Below are 17,472 nucleotides of genomic sequence, written 5' to 3' on the forward strand. Positions count from 1 at the left end.
GGTTGTATTGCAAAAACAACATGTACCTCTCTGGCTAACAATTTGATTTCTTTTGTAACATGAAACCCAGATTTTGTCATTATTATTGCATGCTGAGCAGAATCTTTGAAAGTCCTCTGGGTCTTAGAAGAAATCTAAAAGTTAATCAGAAATCCTTGAATAAATAGCAGTTTATTTCATGGACAAATGTTTTCAAGGGTGCTGAGAAGGAGTGAGCTACCTGTCTATTCCCTGTCAGAAGGCATGAGTCTTCTCTTCAGTCTCCTCATGGCTGACTTCATCTCCTGGTTCCTCAGCGTGTAGATCAAGGGGTTCAGCAGTGGGGAGATGACAGTGAAGGTGACAGAGATGGCTTTATCTGTGGGGAGGGCAGTGAAGGGCCGGGCATAGACGTAGATGCAGGGCACAAAGTGCAGGGTCACCACAGTGATGTGGGAGGTGCAGGTGGAGATGGCTTTCCTCCTCCCCTCCCCTGCCTGAGACCTTACTACTAATAATATGACCATATATGACACCAAGAGGAAGAAGAACCACAGTGTGGTGAGCAGTCCATTATTGGAAATCATCAGCAACTCAAGCATAAAAATGTCTGTACAGGAGAGCTTGAGAACCTGGGGGACATCACAGTAGAAAGTGTCAAGAACATTGGGTCCACAGAACGGGAGTGGAACCAACAGGGAAATCTGCACAATGGAGTGGACAAAGCCCCCCACCCAGGAGGCCACTATGAATCCAATGCAACGACCTCTACTCATGATGGTCACGTAGTGCAGAGGCTTGGAGATGGCCACATATCGATCCAATGCCATCACTGATAATGAAAATACATCCACCCCTCCGACAAGGTGGAAGAAAAACATCTGGGTGAAGCAGCCATTGAAGGAGATGGTCTTTCTCTGTGACAGCAGGTCCACCAAAACCTTGGGAGCAGTGATGGAGGAAAAGCAGATGTCGGCAATAGATAAATTACGGAGCAGGAAGTACATGGGGGTGTGAAGGCGAGATTCACAGGACACAGTGACCATGATGAGGAGGTTTCCCAGCAGAGTTGTCACGTACACGAGAAGCAGGAAAAGAAATAAGACCAAGCTCAGCTCTTGATTCTGGGTTAGACCAAGGAAAGTAAATTCTTTCACCCTGGTGCAGTTTCTCAGCTCCATGAAGTCATTTTCTTTTTCCCTTTTGTGCCAAGCTACTTCCTATGAAAGTACTTGGCTGTTTATTTTATTTTCTTCTTAAGCACTAAGACCGCAATTCAGAATCTTGCCCATGTGGATGTAGTGCTTGTGATTTGTTGAGCCGTCCAAATTTTTAAGATTGCAATCACTTTGGTGATCAAATCAAATGATCACATGCAAAGTCATTCAATAATTCTTTTCCTATAAAACTAATTTTGGAATGAATAAGCATTTATGTTAGTAGGGACATTTACATAGCATATTTTATTTATTTTGGTTTTTTAAATTTTACTTTTTTATTCCACGCAAATTGATAGAATGTCAGGACCTGTCTGAAGCATATGAGGTTAGACATGTTTCCAGCCATTGCAGGCTTACAGTCTACACGTTTAATGTTCATATTGGCAAATATTCTGTTGACTTCAAAAGGGTCTTGTCTTTCTAGACAGGGATGTGTTTCTGTTCCTTATTTCAATGTTGCTGAGTCACTTTCCTTGCTCTTGGCTGCTTTATGTTGAATTTCTTAAATCTGCAACCTATTATTCCATGTAGATAACTTGCTATTGTGATTATTACTTTATACTAATCAGATTATTTGCTTAATAATTATTTAAAAATATTAAAAAATTGTTACTGGAAAACAGATTAAGACAAGGTATAAATCCAAATCTCAAAGAATAACATTTTTTTATTGTGATAAAAACACTGAAACATAAATCTACCCTCTTAACAAATTCTTAGGTGCACAGTATTATACAGCAATTTTCTAGAACTTTTTCATCTTCTGTAACTTAACTGGTCCTTGCCAGAGTTTGAGGGAGAGAATAAGGATAATAACCTGATTTTGAGGAGTGGTCTATTCTGTATCCATCACACTTTTTTCTGCCTCTTTTTTTTGAATCACAGCTAAAAGAGGGAGAGGTCACACAGCGAGAAGAGACATTAGTATTATTAGAATTATGCCTGCTTTTTAATACACTGTTATTGATAATTCTTAGGAGTTTTTGTAATTATTATTTGTTCTACCTTATACTTAGTAAGGGAATATTTATTGCAATCTTCGTATAAGATTAAGTGGGACCACTTTGTCCAAGTGTTGACAGCCTAACAAAAGTGGGTGATTAGCATACATTGATGAACATGATGCATGATAAAATGTGAAATGGGTCGTGAGAAAAGTGAAGGTAGATTTGGTGGGAGAGGAGGGATGGTAGAGATATCCTGATTTCCAGGAGCATCAACAGCTCCTACTTCATGAATGCTTATTATGTGTGAAGAGTTATAAAAAGTTAATCCATTCAGTGCTTCCCACCATCCTTTAGTAAGTATTAATGCTATTCTTGTTTTTCGTATGGAATGTATTATGAATCTACATTTGGCTGGAAGGAAGGAAGAGATGGAAATAGGAAGGAAGAGATGGAAATAGGATGGAAGAAATAGTATTTTTCTCCCTTCGATCTTTTTTTTTTTTTTAAGTTTGTTTTGGGAGAGAGAGAGAGAGAGAGAATGAGCAGGGGAGAGGCAGAGAGAAAGAAAAAGAGAGAATCCCAAACAGGCTCCACAATATCAGCGTGGAGTCCAACTTGGGGCTTAAACTCACGAGCTGTGAGATCATGACCTGAGCTGAAATCAATAATGTTTAACCGACTGAGCCACCCAGGTGCCCCTCCCCCTTCAATCTTATTGAGAGGGTCTAATTTTAGATAATAAAAATGTCTGTCCAAAGATAGGAATTTGGCAAAACGGGGCTCTGGAAACTTTATTTACATCAATCTTAATCTGAGGTGGCTTTACTGATAAGCAACTCAAAGGGTAGCAACAAATGCATGATGTCTTCCCTTACACTGAATGGGCCATGGTTCTGGAATCCCTTTTAACACAGCATCCCTCTTCCCCATAGTGAATACCTACCTTTATTGTTTCTATCTTGCGAAGACCATCTCGGCTCTGAAGTGTTTAATATACCTGGAAAAATGTCAAAGTCAGACTATTTATACATAATCAGAACAACAACATGTCAATTTCACTATGCATAATCTTAACCTTAGCTGAAAGTTTAACATCTTTCCTGGATTCCGTTGATCCTGAAATTCCAACTAAAAATTGTATCCTTTGGGGAACAATGCAGAATAGTACACTTGGAGACAATAATTCTTAAAAATTTTGTTTCTGAAGGTAAAGCCTTTTGGAAAACTAAATTGTAGTATCTCTGCTTTCCTTTCAAGAGAAAACGGGCAGATTCAAAGCATCACAGATTCAAGAACTTCTACTGTATCTCTATCTTATGTACAAATCCCTCAGCCTCAGGCCTAATATAAGAATTGCAAAAGTAATATTATTGGGCAGGGAAGAAGTCAAGTGCCTGATTGTGCTGGTGGAGATGAAGTTTCAATGGGATTTATTAAAAAGTCACCATGATAGGCACATGCGTAGACACACGCAGATGGACACATTTTGATTAGTGTCCAAATGATTTAGAGGCAGTAGTGGAAATCTATTCTCTTATCCACAGCTCAATCAGAACATTGTTAAAACATGCCAAATATGGTGTCCAAGAGACCACAAGGGTCCAATTTTCATGGCTTGCAAGACTCAGAGGACACTATATACAACTGAGTTTCAATTAGGTTGCCAGAAAATGAAAAGAGAACTGGACTTAAACTCCTTTGCTGCTAGTTCAATTTCTAATTATACACAGGATGATTATAGTCTCATGATGTTGTTGTAATCTCCACATGTAGAGAAGCATGATTTAGGTGGTGTTTGGGGAATGCACATTTCCCCTGTTTTCCTATATTCTGCACATCTCTCAATTTGGATATAGCTAGATAAGTATGTTAGTAAAGCTCTCTAAACAATAGCTATTTAAGATTAACTCAATTTATTGAATGGCTTGACTTTGTATAGAATGCACTTCCACTGTTTCTAGAATGCTAATGGGTTTGGATTTACCTGCTTTTCCATTTTGTTTGTGTTTAAGTATATTAAACTAATCTACAAAGATAAAAACTGCATGAGACAGGTTGTATATTTGAGATAGGTAATCCCTCCACTGGCTTTATTGAGATATAATGACATATATCAGTGCCTGTTTAAGGCATATGATGTATTGACTTGATACATTTATGTATTGCAAAGTGATTATTACTGTGGGGTTAGCTAACACCTCCATCACCTTACATAATTACTAATTCCTTTTAGTGGTGAGCTCACTTAAAATCTACTCTCTTAGCAACTTTCAAGTATATAATACAGTATTGTTAACCATAATCACCATGCTTTACATTAGGTTCCCCTCAAACTTTTCATCTTATAAATGAAAGTTTGTACCCTTTAACTAACATCTCCCCAGTTCTCCCACCCCTCAGTACCCAGAGAGCACCATTTTATGTTCTGTTTCTATGAGTTCAGATTCCACATATAAGTGAGATCATACAGTGTTTCTTTCTCTGGCTTATTTCACTTAGCATAATGACCTCAAGATCCATCCATATTGTTACAAATGACAAGATTTCCTTCTTTTCTATGGCTGAAAATATTCCACTGTGTGTGTGTACATATATACATATGTATATACATATGTATAATATACATACATAAATATACATATATTTATCCATTTATGGACACTTAGAGTGTTTCCCTGTATTGGATATTGTAAATAATGCTGCAATAAACATGGGTGTGCTCGTACGTATTTGAGATCTTAATTTTATTTCCTTTGGATATGTGCCCAGAGATGTGATTGCTGGATCATATGGTAGTTCTATTTTTAATTTTTTGAGGAATGTCTATACTGGTTTCCACAGAGGCTGATCCAATTTATATTTCTGCTAACAGTGGAAACAAAGGTTTCATTTTCTCCACGTCCTTGCCAACACTTACCTCTTGTCTTTTTGATGATAGCGATCCAAACAGGTGTTAACTGATATCTCATTGTGGTTTTGATTTGCACTTTTCTGGTGCTTAGTAATGTTGAACATGTTTCATGGACTTGTTGGCCGTCTGTGTGTCCTGTTTGAAGAAATATCTTCCATTCCTTTGCCATCTTTTTTTTTTCTTGAGACAGAGAGAGGGCTTGAGTGAGCAAGGGGCAGAGAGAGAGAGAGAGAGAGGGATGAGAGAGAGAGAGAGAGAGAAGTAGGGCTCACCCAATGTGGGGCTCAAACTCATACACCATGAGATCATGAACTGAGCAGAAGTCAGATGCTTAACTGACTGAGCCACCCAGGCACCCTGCCATTTTTTTAAAAAGTTTATTTATTTATTTTGAGAGAGAGAGAGAGAGAGAGAGTGAGCAAGCAGGGGAGGGGCAGAAAAAGAGGGAGAGAGAATCCCAAGCAGACTCCATGCCTCCATGCTGTCAGCATGGAGACGATATGGGGCTCAAATTCACGGACTGTGAGATCATGACCTGAGAAGATCCAAGAGCCCGGCGCTTAGCTGACTGAGCCACTCAGGTGCCCCTCCTCTGCCACTTTTAAATCAGATTGTGTGTGTGTGTGTGTGTGTGTGTGTGTGTGTGTGTGTGGTTTTTTTTTTTGGGGGGGGGTTTGAGTTGTATGAATTACTTATATATTTTAGATATTAACCCTATATGATTTGCAAATACTTTTTTTTTTGATTTTTGACCGATATTCTTTATTGAATTAAGGAAATTTTCTTTCCTTTTTAGCGCCAAATTTTATTTTATTTTATTTTTGATTATGAATGTCTTTTTTTAAGAGTTATTTTATTTTTAAATTATTTTTAAACATTTTTACATTTATTTATTTATTTATTTATTTATTTATGTTTTCACTCTCATGTGGATTCAGAGAAACTTAACAGAAGACCATGGGGGAGGGGAAGGAAAAAAAAAAGTTAGAGAGGGAGAGAGCCAAACCATAAGAGACTCTTAAAAACTGAGGATAAACTGAGGGTTGATGGCGGGTGGGAGGGAATGAAGGGTAGGTGATGGGTATTGAGGAGGGCACCTGTTGGGAAGAGCACTGAGTGTTGTATGGAAACCAATTTGACAGCAATTTAATATTAAAAACTTTTTTATTTTTATTTATTTTTAAATTATTATTATTTTTTAAAATTTTTAATTTATTTTTTAATTTACATACAAGTTTCTGCTGCTTCATTATTGGTATACAGAAATGCAACTAAATTCTGTACATTGATTTTTATATCCTGCAACTTAGCTGAATTCTCATATCAGTTCTAGCAGTTTTCTGGTGGAGTCTTTTGGGTTGCCCATGTAGAGTATCATCTCATCTGTGAAGAGTGAAAGTTTGATTTCTTTGCCAATTTGTATGCCTTTTATTTCTTTTTGTTGTTTGCTGAAGCTAAGACTTTCAATACTATGTCGAATAACGGTGGCAAAAGTGGACATCCCAGTCTTGTTCCTGACCTCAGGGGGAAAGCTCTCAGTTTTTCCCCATTGAGGATGATATTAGCGTTGGGTCTTTCATATATGGCTTTTATGATCTTGAGGTATCCTCCTTCTATCCCTACTTTCTTGAGGGTTTTTATCAAGAAAGGATGCTGTATTTTGTCAAATGTTTTCTCTGCATCTATTGAGAGGATCATGTGGTTCTTGTCCTTTCTTTTATTGATGTAATGAATCACATTGATTGCTTTGTGGATATTGAACCAGTCCTGCATCCCAGGTACATATCCCACTTGGTTGTGGTGAGTAATTTTTTTTAAATGTATTGTTGGGTCCGATTGGCTAATATCTTGTTGAGGATTTTTACATCTATGTTCATCAGGGAAATTGGTCTATAGTTCTCCTTTTTAGTGGGGTCTCTGGTTTTGCAATCAAGGTAATGCTGGCTTCATAGAAAGAGTGTGGAAATTTTCCTTCCATTTCTATTTTTTGGAACAGCTCCAAGAGAATAGGTGTTAACTCTTCCTTAAATGTTTGGTAGAAGTCCCCCTGGAAAGCCATCTGGCCCTGGTCTCTTGTTTTTTGGCAGATTTTTGATTACTAATTTGATTTCCTTACTGGTCATGGGTCTGTTCAAATTTTCTATTTCTTCCTGTTTCAGTTTTGGTAGTGTATATGTTTCTAGGAATTTGTCCATTTCTTCCAGATTGCCCATTTTATTGGCGTATAATTGCTCATAATATTCTCTTATTATTGTTTTCTTATTTCTGTTGTGTTGGTTGTGATCTCTCCTCTTTCATTCTTGATTTTACTTATTTGGGTCTTTTCCTTTCTATTCTTGATCAAACTGGCTAGTGGTTTATCAATTTTGTTAATTCTTTCAAAGAACCAGCTCTGATTTCATTGATCTGTTCTACTGTCTTTTGTTTTCTATAGCATTTATTTCTGCTCTAATCTTTTATTATTTCCTGTGTTCTGCTGGTTTTGGGTGTTATTTGCTGTTCTTTTTCCAGCTCCTTAAGGGGTAAGGTTAGGTTGTGTATCCGAGATCTTTCTTCCTTCTTTAGGAAGGCCTGGATTGCTATATCTTTCCTCTTATGACTGCCTTTGCTGCATCTCAGAGGTTTGGGGCTGTGATGTTATCATTTGCATTCGCTTCCATGTACTTTTTAATTACCTTTCTAATTTCTTGGTTACCCATTCATTTTTTAGTAGGATATTCTTTAGTTTCCAAATATTTGTTATGTTTCTAAATTTTTTCTTGTGGTTGATTTTGAGTTTCATAGCATTGTGGTCTGAAAATATGCACGGTATGATCTCAATTTTTTTGTACCTGTTGAGGGCTGATTTGTGTCCCAGAACGTGGTCAATTCTGGAGAATGTTCCATGTGCACTGGAAAAGAATGTATATTCCACTGCTTTAGGATAAAATGTTCTGAATATATCTGTTAAGTCCATCTGGTCCAGTGGACCAGTCCATTCAAAGCCATTGTTTCCTTGTTGATTTTCTGTTTAGATGATCTGTCCATTGTTGTAAGTTGGGTGTTGAAGTCCCTACTGTTATGGTATTATTGTCAATGAGTTTCTTTATGTTTGTGATTAATTGATTTATGTATTTGGATGCTCTCACTTTTGAAACATAAATGTTTACAATTGTTAAGTCTTCTTGGTGGATAGACCCCTTAATTATGATATAATGCCCTTCTTCATCTCTTGTTACAGTCTTTATTTTTAAAGTCTAGATTGTCTCATATAAGTATGGCTACTCCGGCTTTCTTTTGTTGACCATTAGCATGATAGATTGTTCTCCCTCCCCTTACTTTCAGTCTGAAGGTGTCTTTAGGTCTAAAGTGGGTCTCTTGTAAACAGCATATAGATGGATCTTGTTTTCTTACCCATTCTGTTACCCTATATGTTTTTATTAGAGTGTTTAGTCCATTGACGTTTAGAGTGAATACTGAAAGATATGAATTTATTGCCATTATGTTTCTTGTAGAATTGGAGTTTCTGGTGGTGTTCTCTTGTCCTTTCTAATATTTGTTGTTTTTGGTCTTTTTTTTCCTTCATCTTTTCTCCCCTCAGAGAGTCCCCCTTAAAATTTCTTGCAGGGCTGGTTTAGTGGTCATGAACTCCTTTAATTTTTGTTTGTATGGGAAACTTTTAATCTCTCCTTCCATTTTGAATAATAGCCTTGCTGGATAAAGAATTCTTGGCTTCATATTTTTCCAATTCAGCACATTGAATATATTCTGCCACTCCTTTCTGGCCTGCCAAGTTTCTGTGGATAGGTCTGCTGCAAACCTGATCTGTGTTCCCTTGTAGGTTAAGGACTTTTTTTCCCTTGGTGCTCTCATGATTGTTTCCTTGCCTGAGTATTTTGTGAATTTGACTATGATATGCCTTGTTGATGGTTGGTTTTTGTTGCATATTATGGGAGTCCTCTGTGCTTCCTGGATTTTGATTTATGTGTCTTTCCTCAGGTTAGGAAAGTTATCTACTATGGTTTTCTCACATAACCCTTCTACCCCTTTTTCTCTCTCTTCATCTGTGACCCCTATGATTCTGATATTGTTCCTTTTTAATGAGTCACTGGTTTCTCTAATTCTTAAATCATGCTATTTTGCCTTAGTCTCTCCCTCTTTTTTTCTGCTTCATTATTCTCCATAAGTTTGTCCTCTATGTCATTGACTTACTGCTCTGCCTCATCGTCCTTGCTGCCGAGGCATCCATTTGAGATTGCAGTTCAGTTATAACATTTTTTATTTCATCCTGACTATCTTTTATTTCTTTTATCTCTGCAGAGAGGGATTCTAATTTATTTTTGACTCCAGCTAGTATTCTTATTATCGTGATTCTAAATTCTGGTTCAGACATCTTGCTTGTGTCTGTGTTGATTAAGTCCCTGGCTGTCATTTCTTCAAGCTCTTTCTTTTGGGGTGAATTCCTTTGTTTTTTTCATTTTGAAGGAAGAAAAGGAATTTATAAGGTAAAAAAAATTAAAATTAAAAAATTAAAAACAACACACACACCCACACAAATCAAATAAATGATTTTAGATTCTAGGTGTGTTTTGGTCTGGTTATTGAAAGGAGCTTGATAGATTAGAGAAAAGAGGGAAAAAGAAAAAGAAAAAAAGGAAAACATTTGAAATTTTCAGAAAACGAATATAATGAAATAGGATAAAATGAAATGATGAAAATAAAATAGAATTGGAAAAATTTACAGAAGTAAAAAATATAGTAGAAAAAATATTTTTAACAAAAATTGAAAATAAAAATAAATTTTTTCTTTCTGTATTTAAGAAAAAGAAAAGAAACTAAAAAGAAAAAAAAGAAAATTGAATAGATGGGCCAGTGAACAGACTGAAATATGATTGAGATTACTTCGTTTTCCCCTAGAAGGCAAACTTTGAAGCACTTTATAGTCGGTAAACTATACAGACAGAGAGATTTGTGATGTTTCTGAAGAGAGAGGCTGTTCCAGTTGGGCAGGGCTTAGTGTAACAGCTCCGTTATTCACAGGTGGTGCTGCTTAACTTACTGGGGTGGATTGTTGTGTCACTTGTAGGTGTGTATGCTCATGCGTGGGAGGGGTGCAAATGGTGTCACCCAGCTACCCAGTCTCTAGTATTGGAACTCTGTTCTTCCCAATCAGCAATCGTGTACCTGTCCTTTGTCTTCCATCCACTTCCCCATCCACTCCCCACTTTTACACTGTTTGTGACCAAGCTGTCAGGTTGCCAGGTGGCACCTCTCTCCTGAGTTTTATCTCAGATGCAGCTGTGTTTCCCTACCCCTTACTTCAGAGGGACTGTGGCTTTGACCCGTTCAGATCCTCTGCGGGAGAGTCTCACTGAGCAATGGCCAGGTTCCGGCCACGCTCAGGAATATTCGCAGGACTGTGCTGCTGCCGATGCCCAGAGACTGTGGCTGGGTGCCAGCCCCCCCAGAAAAAGTTCACACGATTGTGTAGCAGCAGCATTTCAGGGATTATGGAAAATCACAACACATATTTGGTGCCAGGCTTCACCCTCAACAACCCTGCTCCAGCACCAGGGAACGTGGTTGCTCTTCAGGGTCTGCTGGGACCGGATGGCCTTATAGCCTCTACTGAATGTCCTTCCAGCAGGGGAACTACCTCTGGAATGTGGTGAAGATACCCAGACCCAACTCTGCTCCTGGGGATTCACCCTTCTCACCAGAGCACCGCCAGGTATTGAGCTGTGACATTTCAGACTCTGTGCTCCCCCTGTTTATAGGGTCTTAATGGAATTTAAACCGTCTTCTTTCTCCTTTCTCCCTTTTTAGTTCAGTGCCTGCAGGTGTTTCCACTTTTCCACTTTCTTTCCAGCTGTCTTTGGGAGGCTGCTTTTCCTGAACTCCCCCACCCCCCAGCCCTGGTCTCTGTCCTCTCTTTGCAAGTAAAAACAGCTTCCTGCCCTCTGCAGCTTCTCTCTCCCCCAGTTCATCTCTCCACACCATGTACCTGCTGAGTTCTGTGTTCAGGTTGTGCAGATTGTTGTATTAATCCTCAAATCAGTTTTCTAGGTGTGCAGGATGGTTTAGTGTTGATCTGGCTGTATTTCATGGATGTGAGACAAAAGAAAACTTCCATGTTGGTCTGCCATCTTGGCTCCTCTTCCTGATTTGCAAATACTTCTTCCCCCATTCTATATGTGTTTTTTTTTTCATTTGTTAATTGTTCTTTTGCTAAACAGAAGTGTTTTAGTTTGATGTAGTTCAGTTCATTAATATTTGCTTTTGTTGCTTGTGCTTATGATGTCCTATCCAAAAAACCATTGCTAAGCCCCATGTCAGCAAAATTTACTACTATATTTCTTCTAGGAGTTTTATGGTTTCAGGTCTTAAATCTTAAACCTTTCATTGATTTCAAGTTAATTTTTGTAAATGATATAAGATATGGATCTAATTTTATTGTTATGCATGTGTTTATCCAGTTTCCCTAACACCATGTATTAAAGAGACTATACTTTCCTCATTGTACATTCTTGGCTTCTTTGTTGTAAATTAATTGATTGTATATCTATGGGTTTATTTCTGAGCTCTCTACTCTGTTCTATTGGTCTATATGTTTGTTTTTATTCCAGCACTGTACTGTTTTGATTACTATAGCTTTGTAGTATAGTTTGAAATCATAAGTGTGATGCTTGCAGCTTTGTTCTACTTTCTCATGATTGCCTTGACTCTTAGGGGTCTTTTGTGGTACTGCATAAATTTTAGAATTGTTTTTCTTATTTTAGTTAAAAAATGTCATTGGAAGTGGATAAGGATTACATTGAATCTGTAGATCTCCTTGGGTAGTGTGGGCATTTTACAATATTATTCTAATCCATGAGCATGGACTATCTTTCCATTTATTTATATCTTCTTCAATTTCTTTCATTAATGTCTCATGGTTTTTAGTGAATGGATCTTTTCTTTCCTGGTTAAATTTATTCATAGGTCTTTTATTCTTTTGATGCAGTTGTAAAGGGGATTGTTTCTTAATTTCTCTTTCTGATACTTATCTTCTTTGCTGGTAGGTGGATTTTTTTTTCCCGGTTTACCCTTCTGCTGATGGAGGAATGGTCAAATCTTTGGTTTCCTGCTTTGTATCTATTTTTGGTCCTGAGACTTTCCCTTCCTTTTCTGTGATTTCTGTTTGTATTTAAGCAAGTAAACTTAAGCAAACATTTGCAAGAAGCATTTCTAATGTGTGTATGCATGTTTAAATCAGGACTTTATTTCAGGATATATGGTCTTTCATGTTGCACAAAATAGCTCTATTACATTTTTTCCATGGATATAGTGTACATAGGAAACCAATGATGTATGTAATTTGATCTTAAATATAGGAACCTAGTTTAGATCTTTTGTTATTTTCAATGATCTTTCAGTGACTTTTTATGTATTATTTAGTGTATAGCATCACAATATCTGAGAATAATGATTTTTTTCCTCTCCAGCTTTCCAAAGTTTATATACTTTCTAATTTTTCTTGTTTTTAAATAGTAAGTGAATTCAAGTTTAATATCTAATATTTGTGGTGAGAGTGGGTATCATTGTCTGGTTATGTATGGTAATGGAAATTATTTTAATGTTTAATCATTAGGTGTAATGTTTGGTCTATGGTTCTAATAGATATTTTTTATCAAGATAATTCACTTTTTTCATTTTTTTAGAGAAAAAGAGAGAGAATGCGTGAATGAGGGGAGGAGGCAGAGAGAGAGAGAGAGAGAGAGAGAGAGAGAGAGAATTTACAGCAGATTCCATGCTCAGAGAAGAGCCTGTCATGGGGTACCATCCCATGATCCTGGGATCATGATCTGAGCCGAAATCAAGAGTCAGATGCTCAACCAGCTGAGCAATACAGGCACCCCAAGATCATACATTTTTGGTTCAGTTCCTGACTTCATAGGTGTTTTGTTTTCCAAGGATGTGGGTTGAATCATATGGAATATTTTCTGCATCACTGAGGTAATCACATTGTTTCTTTTTTATTCTGTTATTACTGTGAATTGTGTTAATAGTTGCCTTTGAATTTTTGGAATAAACCTTACTTGATGATAATCTGTCATTGTTTTAATTCATTGGTATGTAATTTGTTAATGTGTTATAAGAACTTAAAATTTTTGTTCCAAGATGTGATTGGTGTGTACACATAGATACATGATAATATTAGATTTATCAGGTGCTATTATCTAGTTTATAGATAGGGTTGTGCTGTCCTTACAGAGTGAGTTAAGATTATTACTGTAATTATTATTTTTATAATATATTATTACATTTATATAATTATTTCTATAATTCATTAAGAAACTGGAATTACTAGCTTTTTGAATACTTATTGAAAATCACTCACAGGGTTCCTGGGTGGCTCAGTCAGTTAAGTGTCTGACTCTTGGTTTCCACTCAGGTCATGATCTCATGGTTTGTGGGGATCTCATGGTTGTGGAGCCCTACACCGGGCTCCATACTGATAGCTTGGAACCTGCTTGGGATTCTCTCTCTCTTCCTGTCTCTCTGCCCTTCTCCTGCTTGTGCTCTCTCAAAATAAATAAACTTTTTAAAAAATTTTAAAAAATCACTCTCAAAACAATTTGGGCATGGAGCCTTTTCAAAAGGTCTATCTTTAACAACTTTTAATTTTTTTAATGTTTATTTTTGCGAGAGATAGAGAGAGCATAAGTGAGGGAGGGACAGAGAGAGAGAGAGAATCCAAAGCAGGCTCTGTGCTGACAGCAGTGAACCTGATGTGAGGCTCGAACTCATGAACCACATGATCATGACCTGAGCCAAAGTCAGATGCTCATCTGACGGAGCCACCCAGGTGCCCTGACAACCTTTTCAATTCATCTATAATTATTGATCTATTAAGATTTTCCCCCCATTCAGTCAATTTTGGCAACCTATATTTCCCGTGGAAATTATATTCTGTCTTTCATCTTATAAAATTTTAAAACTACATTTCAGTGCACTAAGTCTTTACTTCTTTCCCTTAATGGGACGCAAGTTCATAGATAGCATTTGTTTCTATACTCAACCAGAGAATTGTAACTCTCAGATGTGTCTGGGTATTTGGGGAGGAAAAGGGGGGTTCCTATAAGATAAACATCTTTATGGTTTCCAAAATGAGGAATTGTAACAGTAGTATCTCTGGTCCCCTAAAATAAGGAAAATAGCATTTTCGAATTTTCTTTTTATACCAGAAAATTGATGAACTGTATATAAATAATGTAATGTGTGTTATAGCTGATCAGAATTTAGTCATTAAAAAATCTATTTTGGGGGTGCCTGGGTGGCTCAGTTGGTTGAGCGTATGACTTTGGCTCAGGTCATGATCTCACAGTTTGTGGGTTCAAACCCCATGTTGGGCTCTGTGCTGACAGCTCAGAGCCTGTAGCCTGGTTCCCATTCTGTGTCTCCCTCTGTCTCTGCCCTTCTCCCGCTCGTGCTGTCTCTCTCTGTCTCTTGAAAATAAATACATGTTAAAAAAATTAAAAAGAAATCTATTTTGTACTAGTGCGTTGATGGCAGTGTTACGTATTCCTAAAACATAGGATTGACCAAATGAAGTATGTTTGCTTTTCATCTGTCTCTCTTTGGAAAAGTGTGTGTGTGTGTGTGTGTGTGTGTGTGTGTGTGCGCCCACGCATGGGCACACACATCAGGAACTGCTTACTTACATCTTTAAATATTGAATTTCTGAAGTTCTAAGGTGAACCTTTCTTTTTAATATTTCTTTATTGCACATTTTAAAAATCAATAATGGAATTCTATTGCATCTAGGTACGATTTCAATGAAAGAATGTGTCCAAGATATTGTGCTACACTTCATACGCTCCGTAAAGGAACATATATAATAGATATTTCTCTAAGTGCCAGAACTACTGTGTTATTTCATTTAAAGAACGTACTATACACACTATAGTGAAAGGGACACACTATGTAACATCACAGGTATAAAAGATGCTTTGAAGAATGACAGAATTACATTGTGGATAGTGTTTTTTCAAGGAACAAATGTTTTCAACTCATGGGCAGAATTTAAAATACTCTGTAGTGGCATTAGTGAAAAAAAGATGTTTCTAAGACCACCACTTGTATATATAAATAAGATCATGTTACTTCATTCAAAGATTGTGCTCATCACACTATATGGCACTTAAAACAGTCTGTACTCATTTGTTTTGTTTCTTAAATACCATATATGAGTGAAATCACTTGGTATTTGTCTTTCTCTGACTGACTTATTTCACTTTGCATAATACTCTGTAGCTCCACCCATGTTAATGCAAATGTCCCTGAAATTAAGATGTGTCTTACCATCGATGAGTACATGTAGTATGGTAGTGCTTCATTTTTACCACATAGTTGTTGTTAAAGTGGCATTTTTATAGTGGATGACCTTTTCAATTCAAATACAAAATACTTGGAACTTCATCTCTGTGTCTCTTTTCATAAAGTGTAGAAGCAGTTTGCTGGGTGTCAAATGGTCTCACTGTTAATCAATTACATGGGGAAATTCAGAGGGTGTCAAGTGAGGTCTTGACTTCAGATTCAAATGTTTTATTCCATCTTATACAGAGTCTATAAAGTGGTGACAGCTTGGGATTGGCTCCTCTAGCCCAGTGCACTTTTTGTGTATGTGTGTGTGTGTGTGTGTGTGTTTTAGTTTATTTATTTATTTTTGAGAGAGAGAGAGAGAGAGAGAGAGAGGAAGGAAGGGGCAGAGAGAGAGGGAGACACAGAATGAGAAGCAGGCTACAGGCTTTGAGCTGTCAGCACAGAGCCCGACACAGGGCTCGAACCCATGAACCATGAGATCATGACCTGAACCAAAGTTGGACTGTTAACCAACTGAGCCACCCAGGCGCCCCAAGCCCAGTGCACTTGTACTTGAGATTTGTGCATGGGTGTGGTGCTCATTCCTGGACTCCTTGGAGAAGCACATGACCAGCCTCCCTTGGTTGGTCCCCCTCCCACCCCTGACCCCTTTTCCTTGAAATTCATCTTTCTTTAGCTCCTACAGCCTCTTCATCTCCAACAGAAGTATTATCCTTGTATTGGTTTCCTTTTGCTGCTATAACAAAATCACCACACATTTTGTGGCTTAAAACAACATGCATTTATTGTCTTACAATTCTGTAGGTCAGAAATCTGACATGAGTATCAACTGGTCTAAAATCAAGGTGTTGGCAGACTGCATTCCTTTCTGGAGGTTCTAAGGCAGATTCCATTCTCTTGCTTTTTCTAGCCTCTAGAGCCTAGCTACATTCTTTGGCTTGTGGATCTTTCTACCATTAAAGCTAGCCATGTTAAGTCAAATACTCCTCACATTACATTACTCTGACCTCCTCTTCTGTCTACGTCTTCCACCGTTAAAGACTCTTGTGATTACATTGGGCCCTCCCAGATAATCAGGATAATCTTGGTTTAGTATATGTGCTGCCGAAGCAAGCACAGGATAATCTTGATTTAAAGGTCAGCTCAGTAGCAACCTTAATGCCATCTGCACTCTTAGTCTGCTTTGCCATAGAAGTAGCACACTCACAGATCCTGGGGTTTGGGACTTGCACACCTTGAGTGGGGGGATTATTCTGCTTATTACGATCCCCTTTTGTTCAGTTTCTGTATTTCATTCTGAAATCTCTGAACTCTGAATGCTGGAAGGTTTTTAGAAAATCATTTGGTAGTAAAATCTCATTTGACCTGAACTAATTTTGTGGCAAAATTTGATCTGAATTAGTGTGAGGCCATGCATAGTTTTTTATTGATTACACTCAGTGAAACTATTTATACATCTTATCACAGAAATATTAAAGTGTTTGGGTATCAGGTCTCCCCAAGGAGGAAATGATGTAACATACAATACATGCACTGTATTATCTTTCTAAAATCTAAGAAATGCTAAAGTCTAAAACCTATTTCATCCTAATAAATTAAAATAAGGGAATGTGGTCCTACATTATTACTATTACTATTCTTCTTCTTCTTCTTATTAGCCTGTAGTTACATTTCAATGAAACTTCTTAGTCAGTTTTACTAGGTCCCATGCTACAGAGGAGGAGAGAAATGAGAAGAGGAAATACATCCCATCCTTCTGTATGCAGTTACCAGGCATCCTGAGGGGTTGTCTGGATATCCTCAGAGCACAGGCTTATTGGAACTCTAAATCAATGAATTTGTACTTTCATTTGCCTTGAGTGTTGCAAAACATTCATTTGCCCTGAGGTGTTTCTTTTTTGTTTGTTTAGATTTTATTTATTTATTTTGAGAGAGAGAAAGAGGCAGAGAGAGAGAGGGAGAGAAAACCAAGCAAACTCTGCAGCATCAGCACAGAGCTTGATGTGGGGCTCGAACCCACAAACTTTGACATCATGACCTGAGCCTAAGTCGGTCACTTAACTGACTGAGC

The 17,472-nt window shown here is 37.5% G+C and overlaps 1 protein-coding gene across 1 annotated transcript in view; it reads right to left on the bottom strand.

Moving 5' to 3' along the window:
- Positions 1–1,160, bottom strand: part of LOC121043376 (olfactory receptor 4D10-like) — a 1,639-nt gene extending 479 nt beyond the window's left edge. The window contains exon 1 of the mRNA XM_040495051.1: positions 612–1,160. Within this exon, the coding sequence (XP_040350985.1) occupies positions 612–1,160 (549 nt within the window). The remainder of the gene's footprint in view (positions 1–611) is intronic.
- Positions 1,161–17,472: the final 16,312 nt, after the last annotated feature.

The sequence above is a fragment of the Herpailurus yagouaroundi genome, unplaced genomic scaffold (genome assembly GCF_014898765.1).
Source record: "Herpailurus yagouaroundi ecotype Mexico unplaced genomic scaffold, PumYag 187, whole genome shotgun sequence".
In the NCBI taxonomy this organism is placed as follows: Eukaryota; Metazoa; Chordata; class Mammalia; order Carnivora; family Felidae; genus Herpailurus; species Herpailurus yagouaroundi.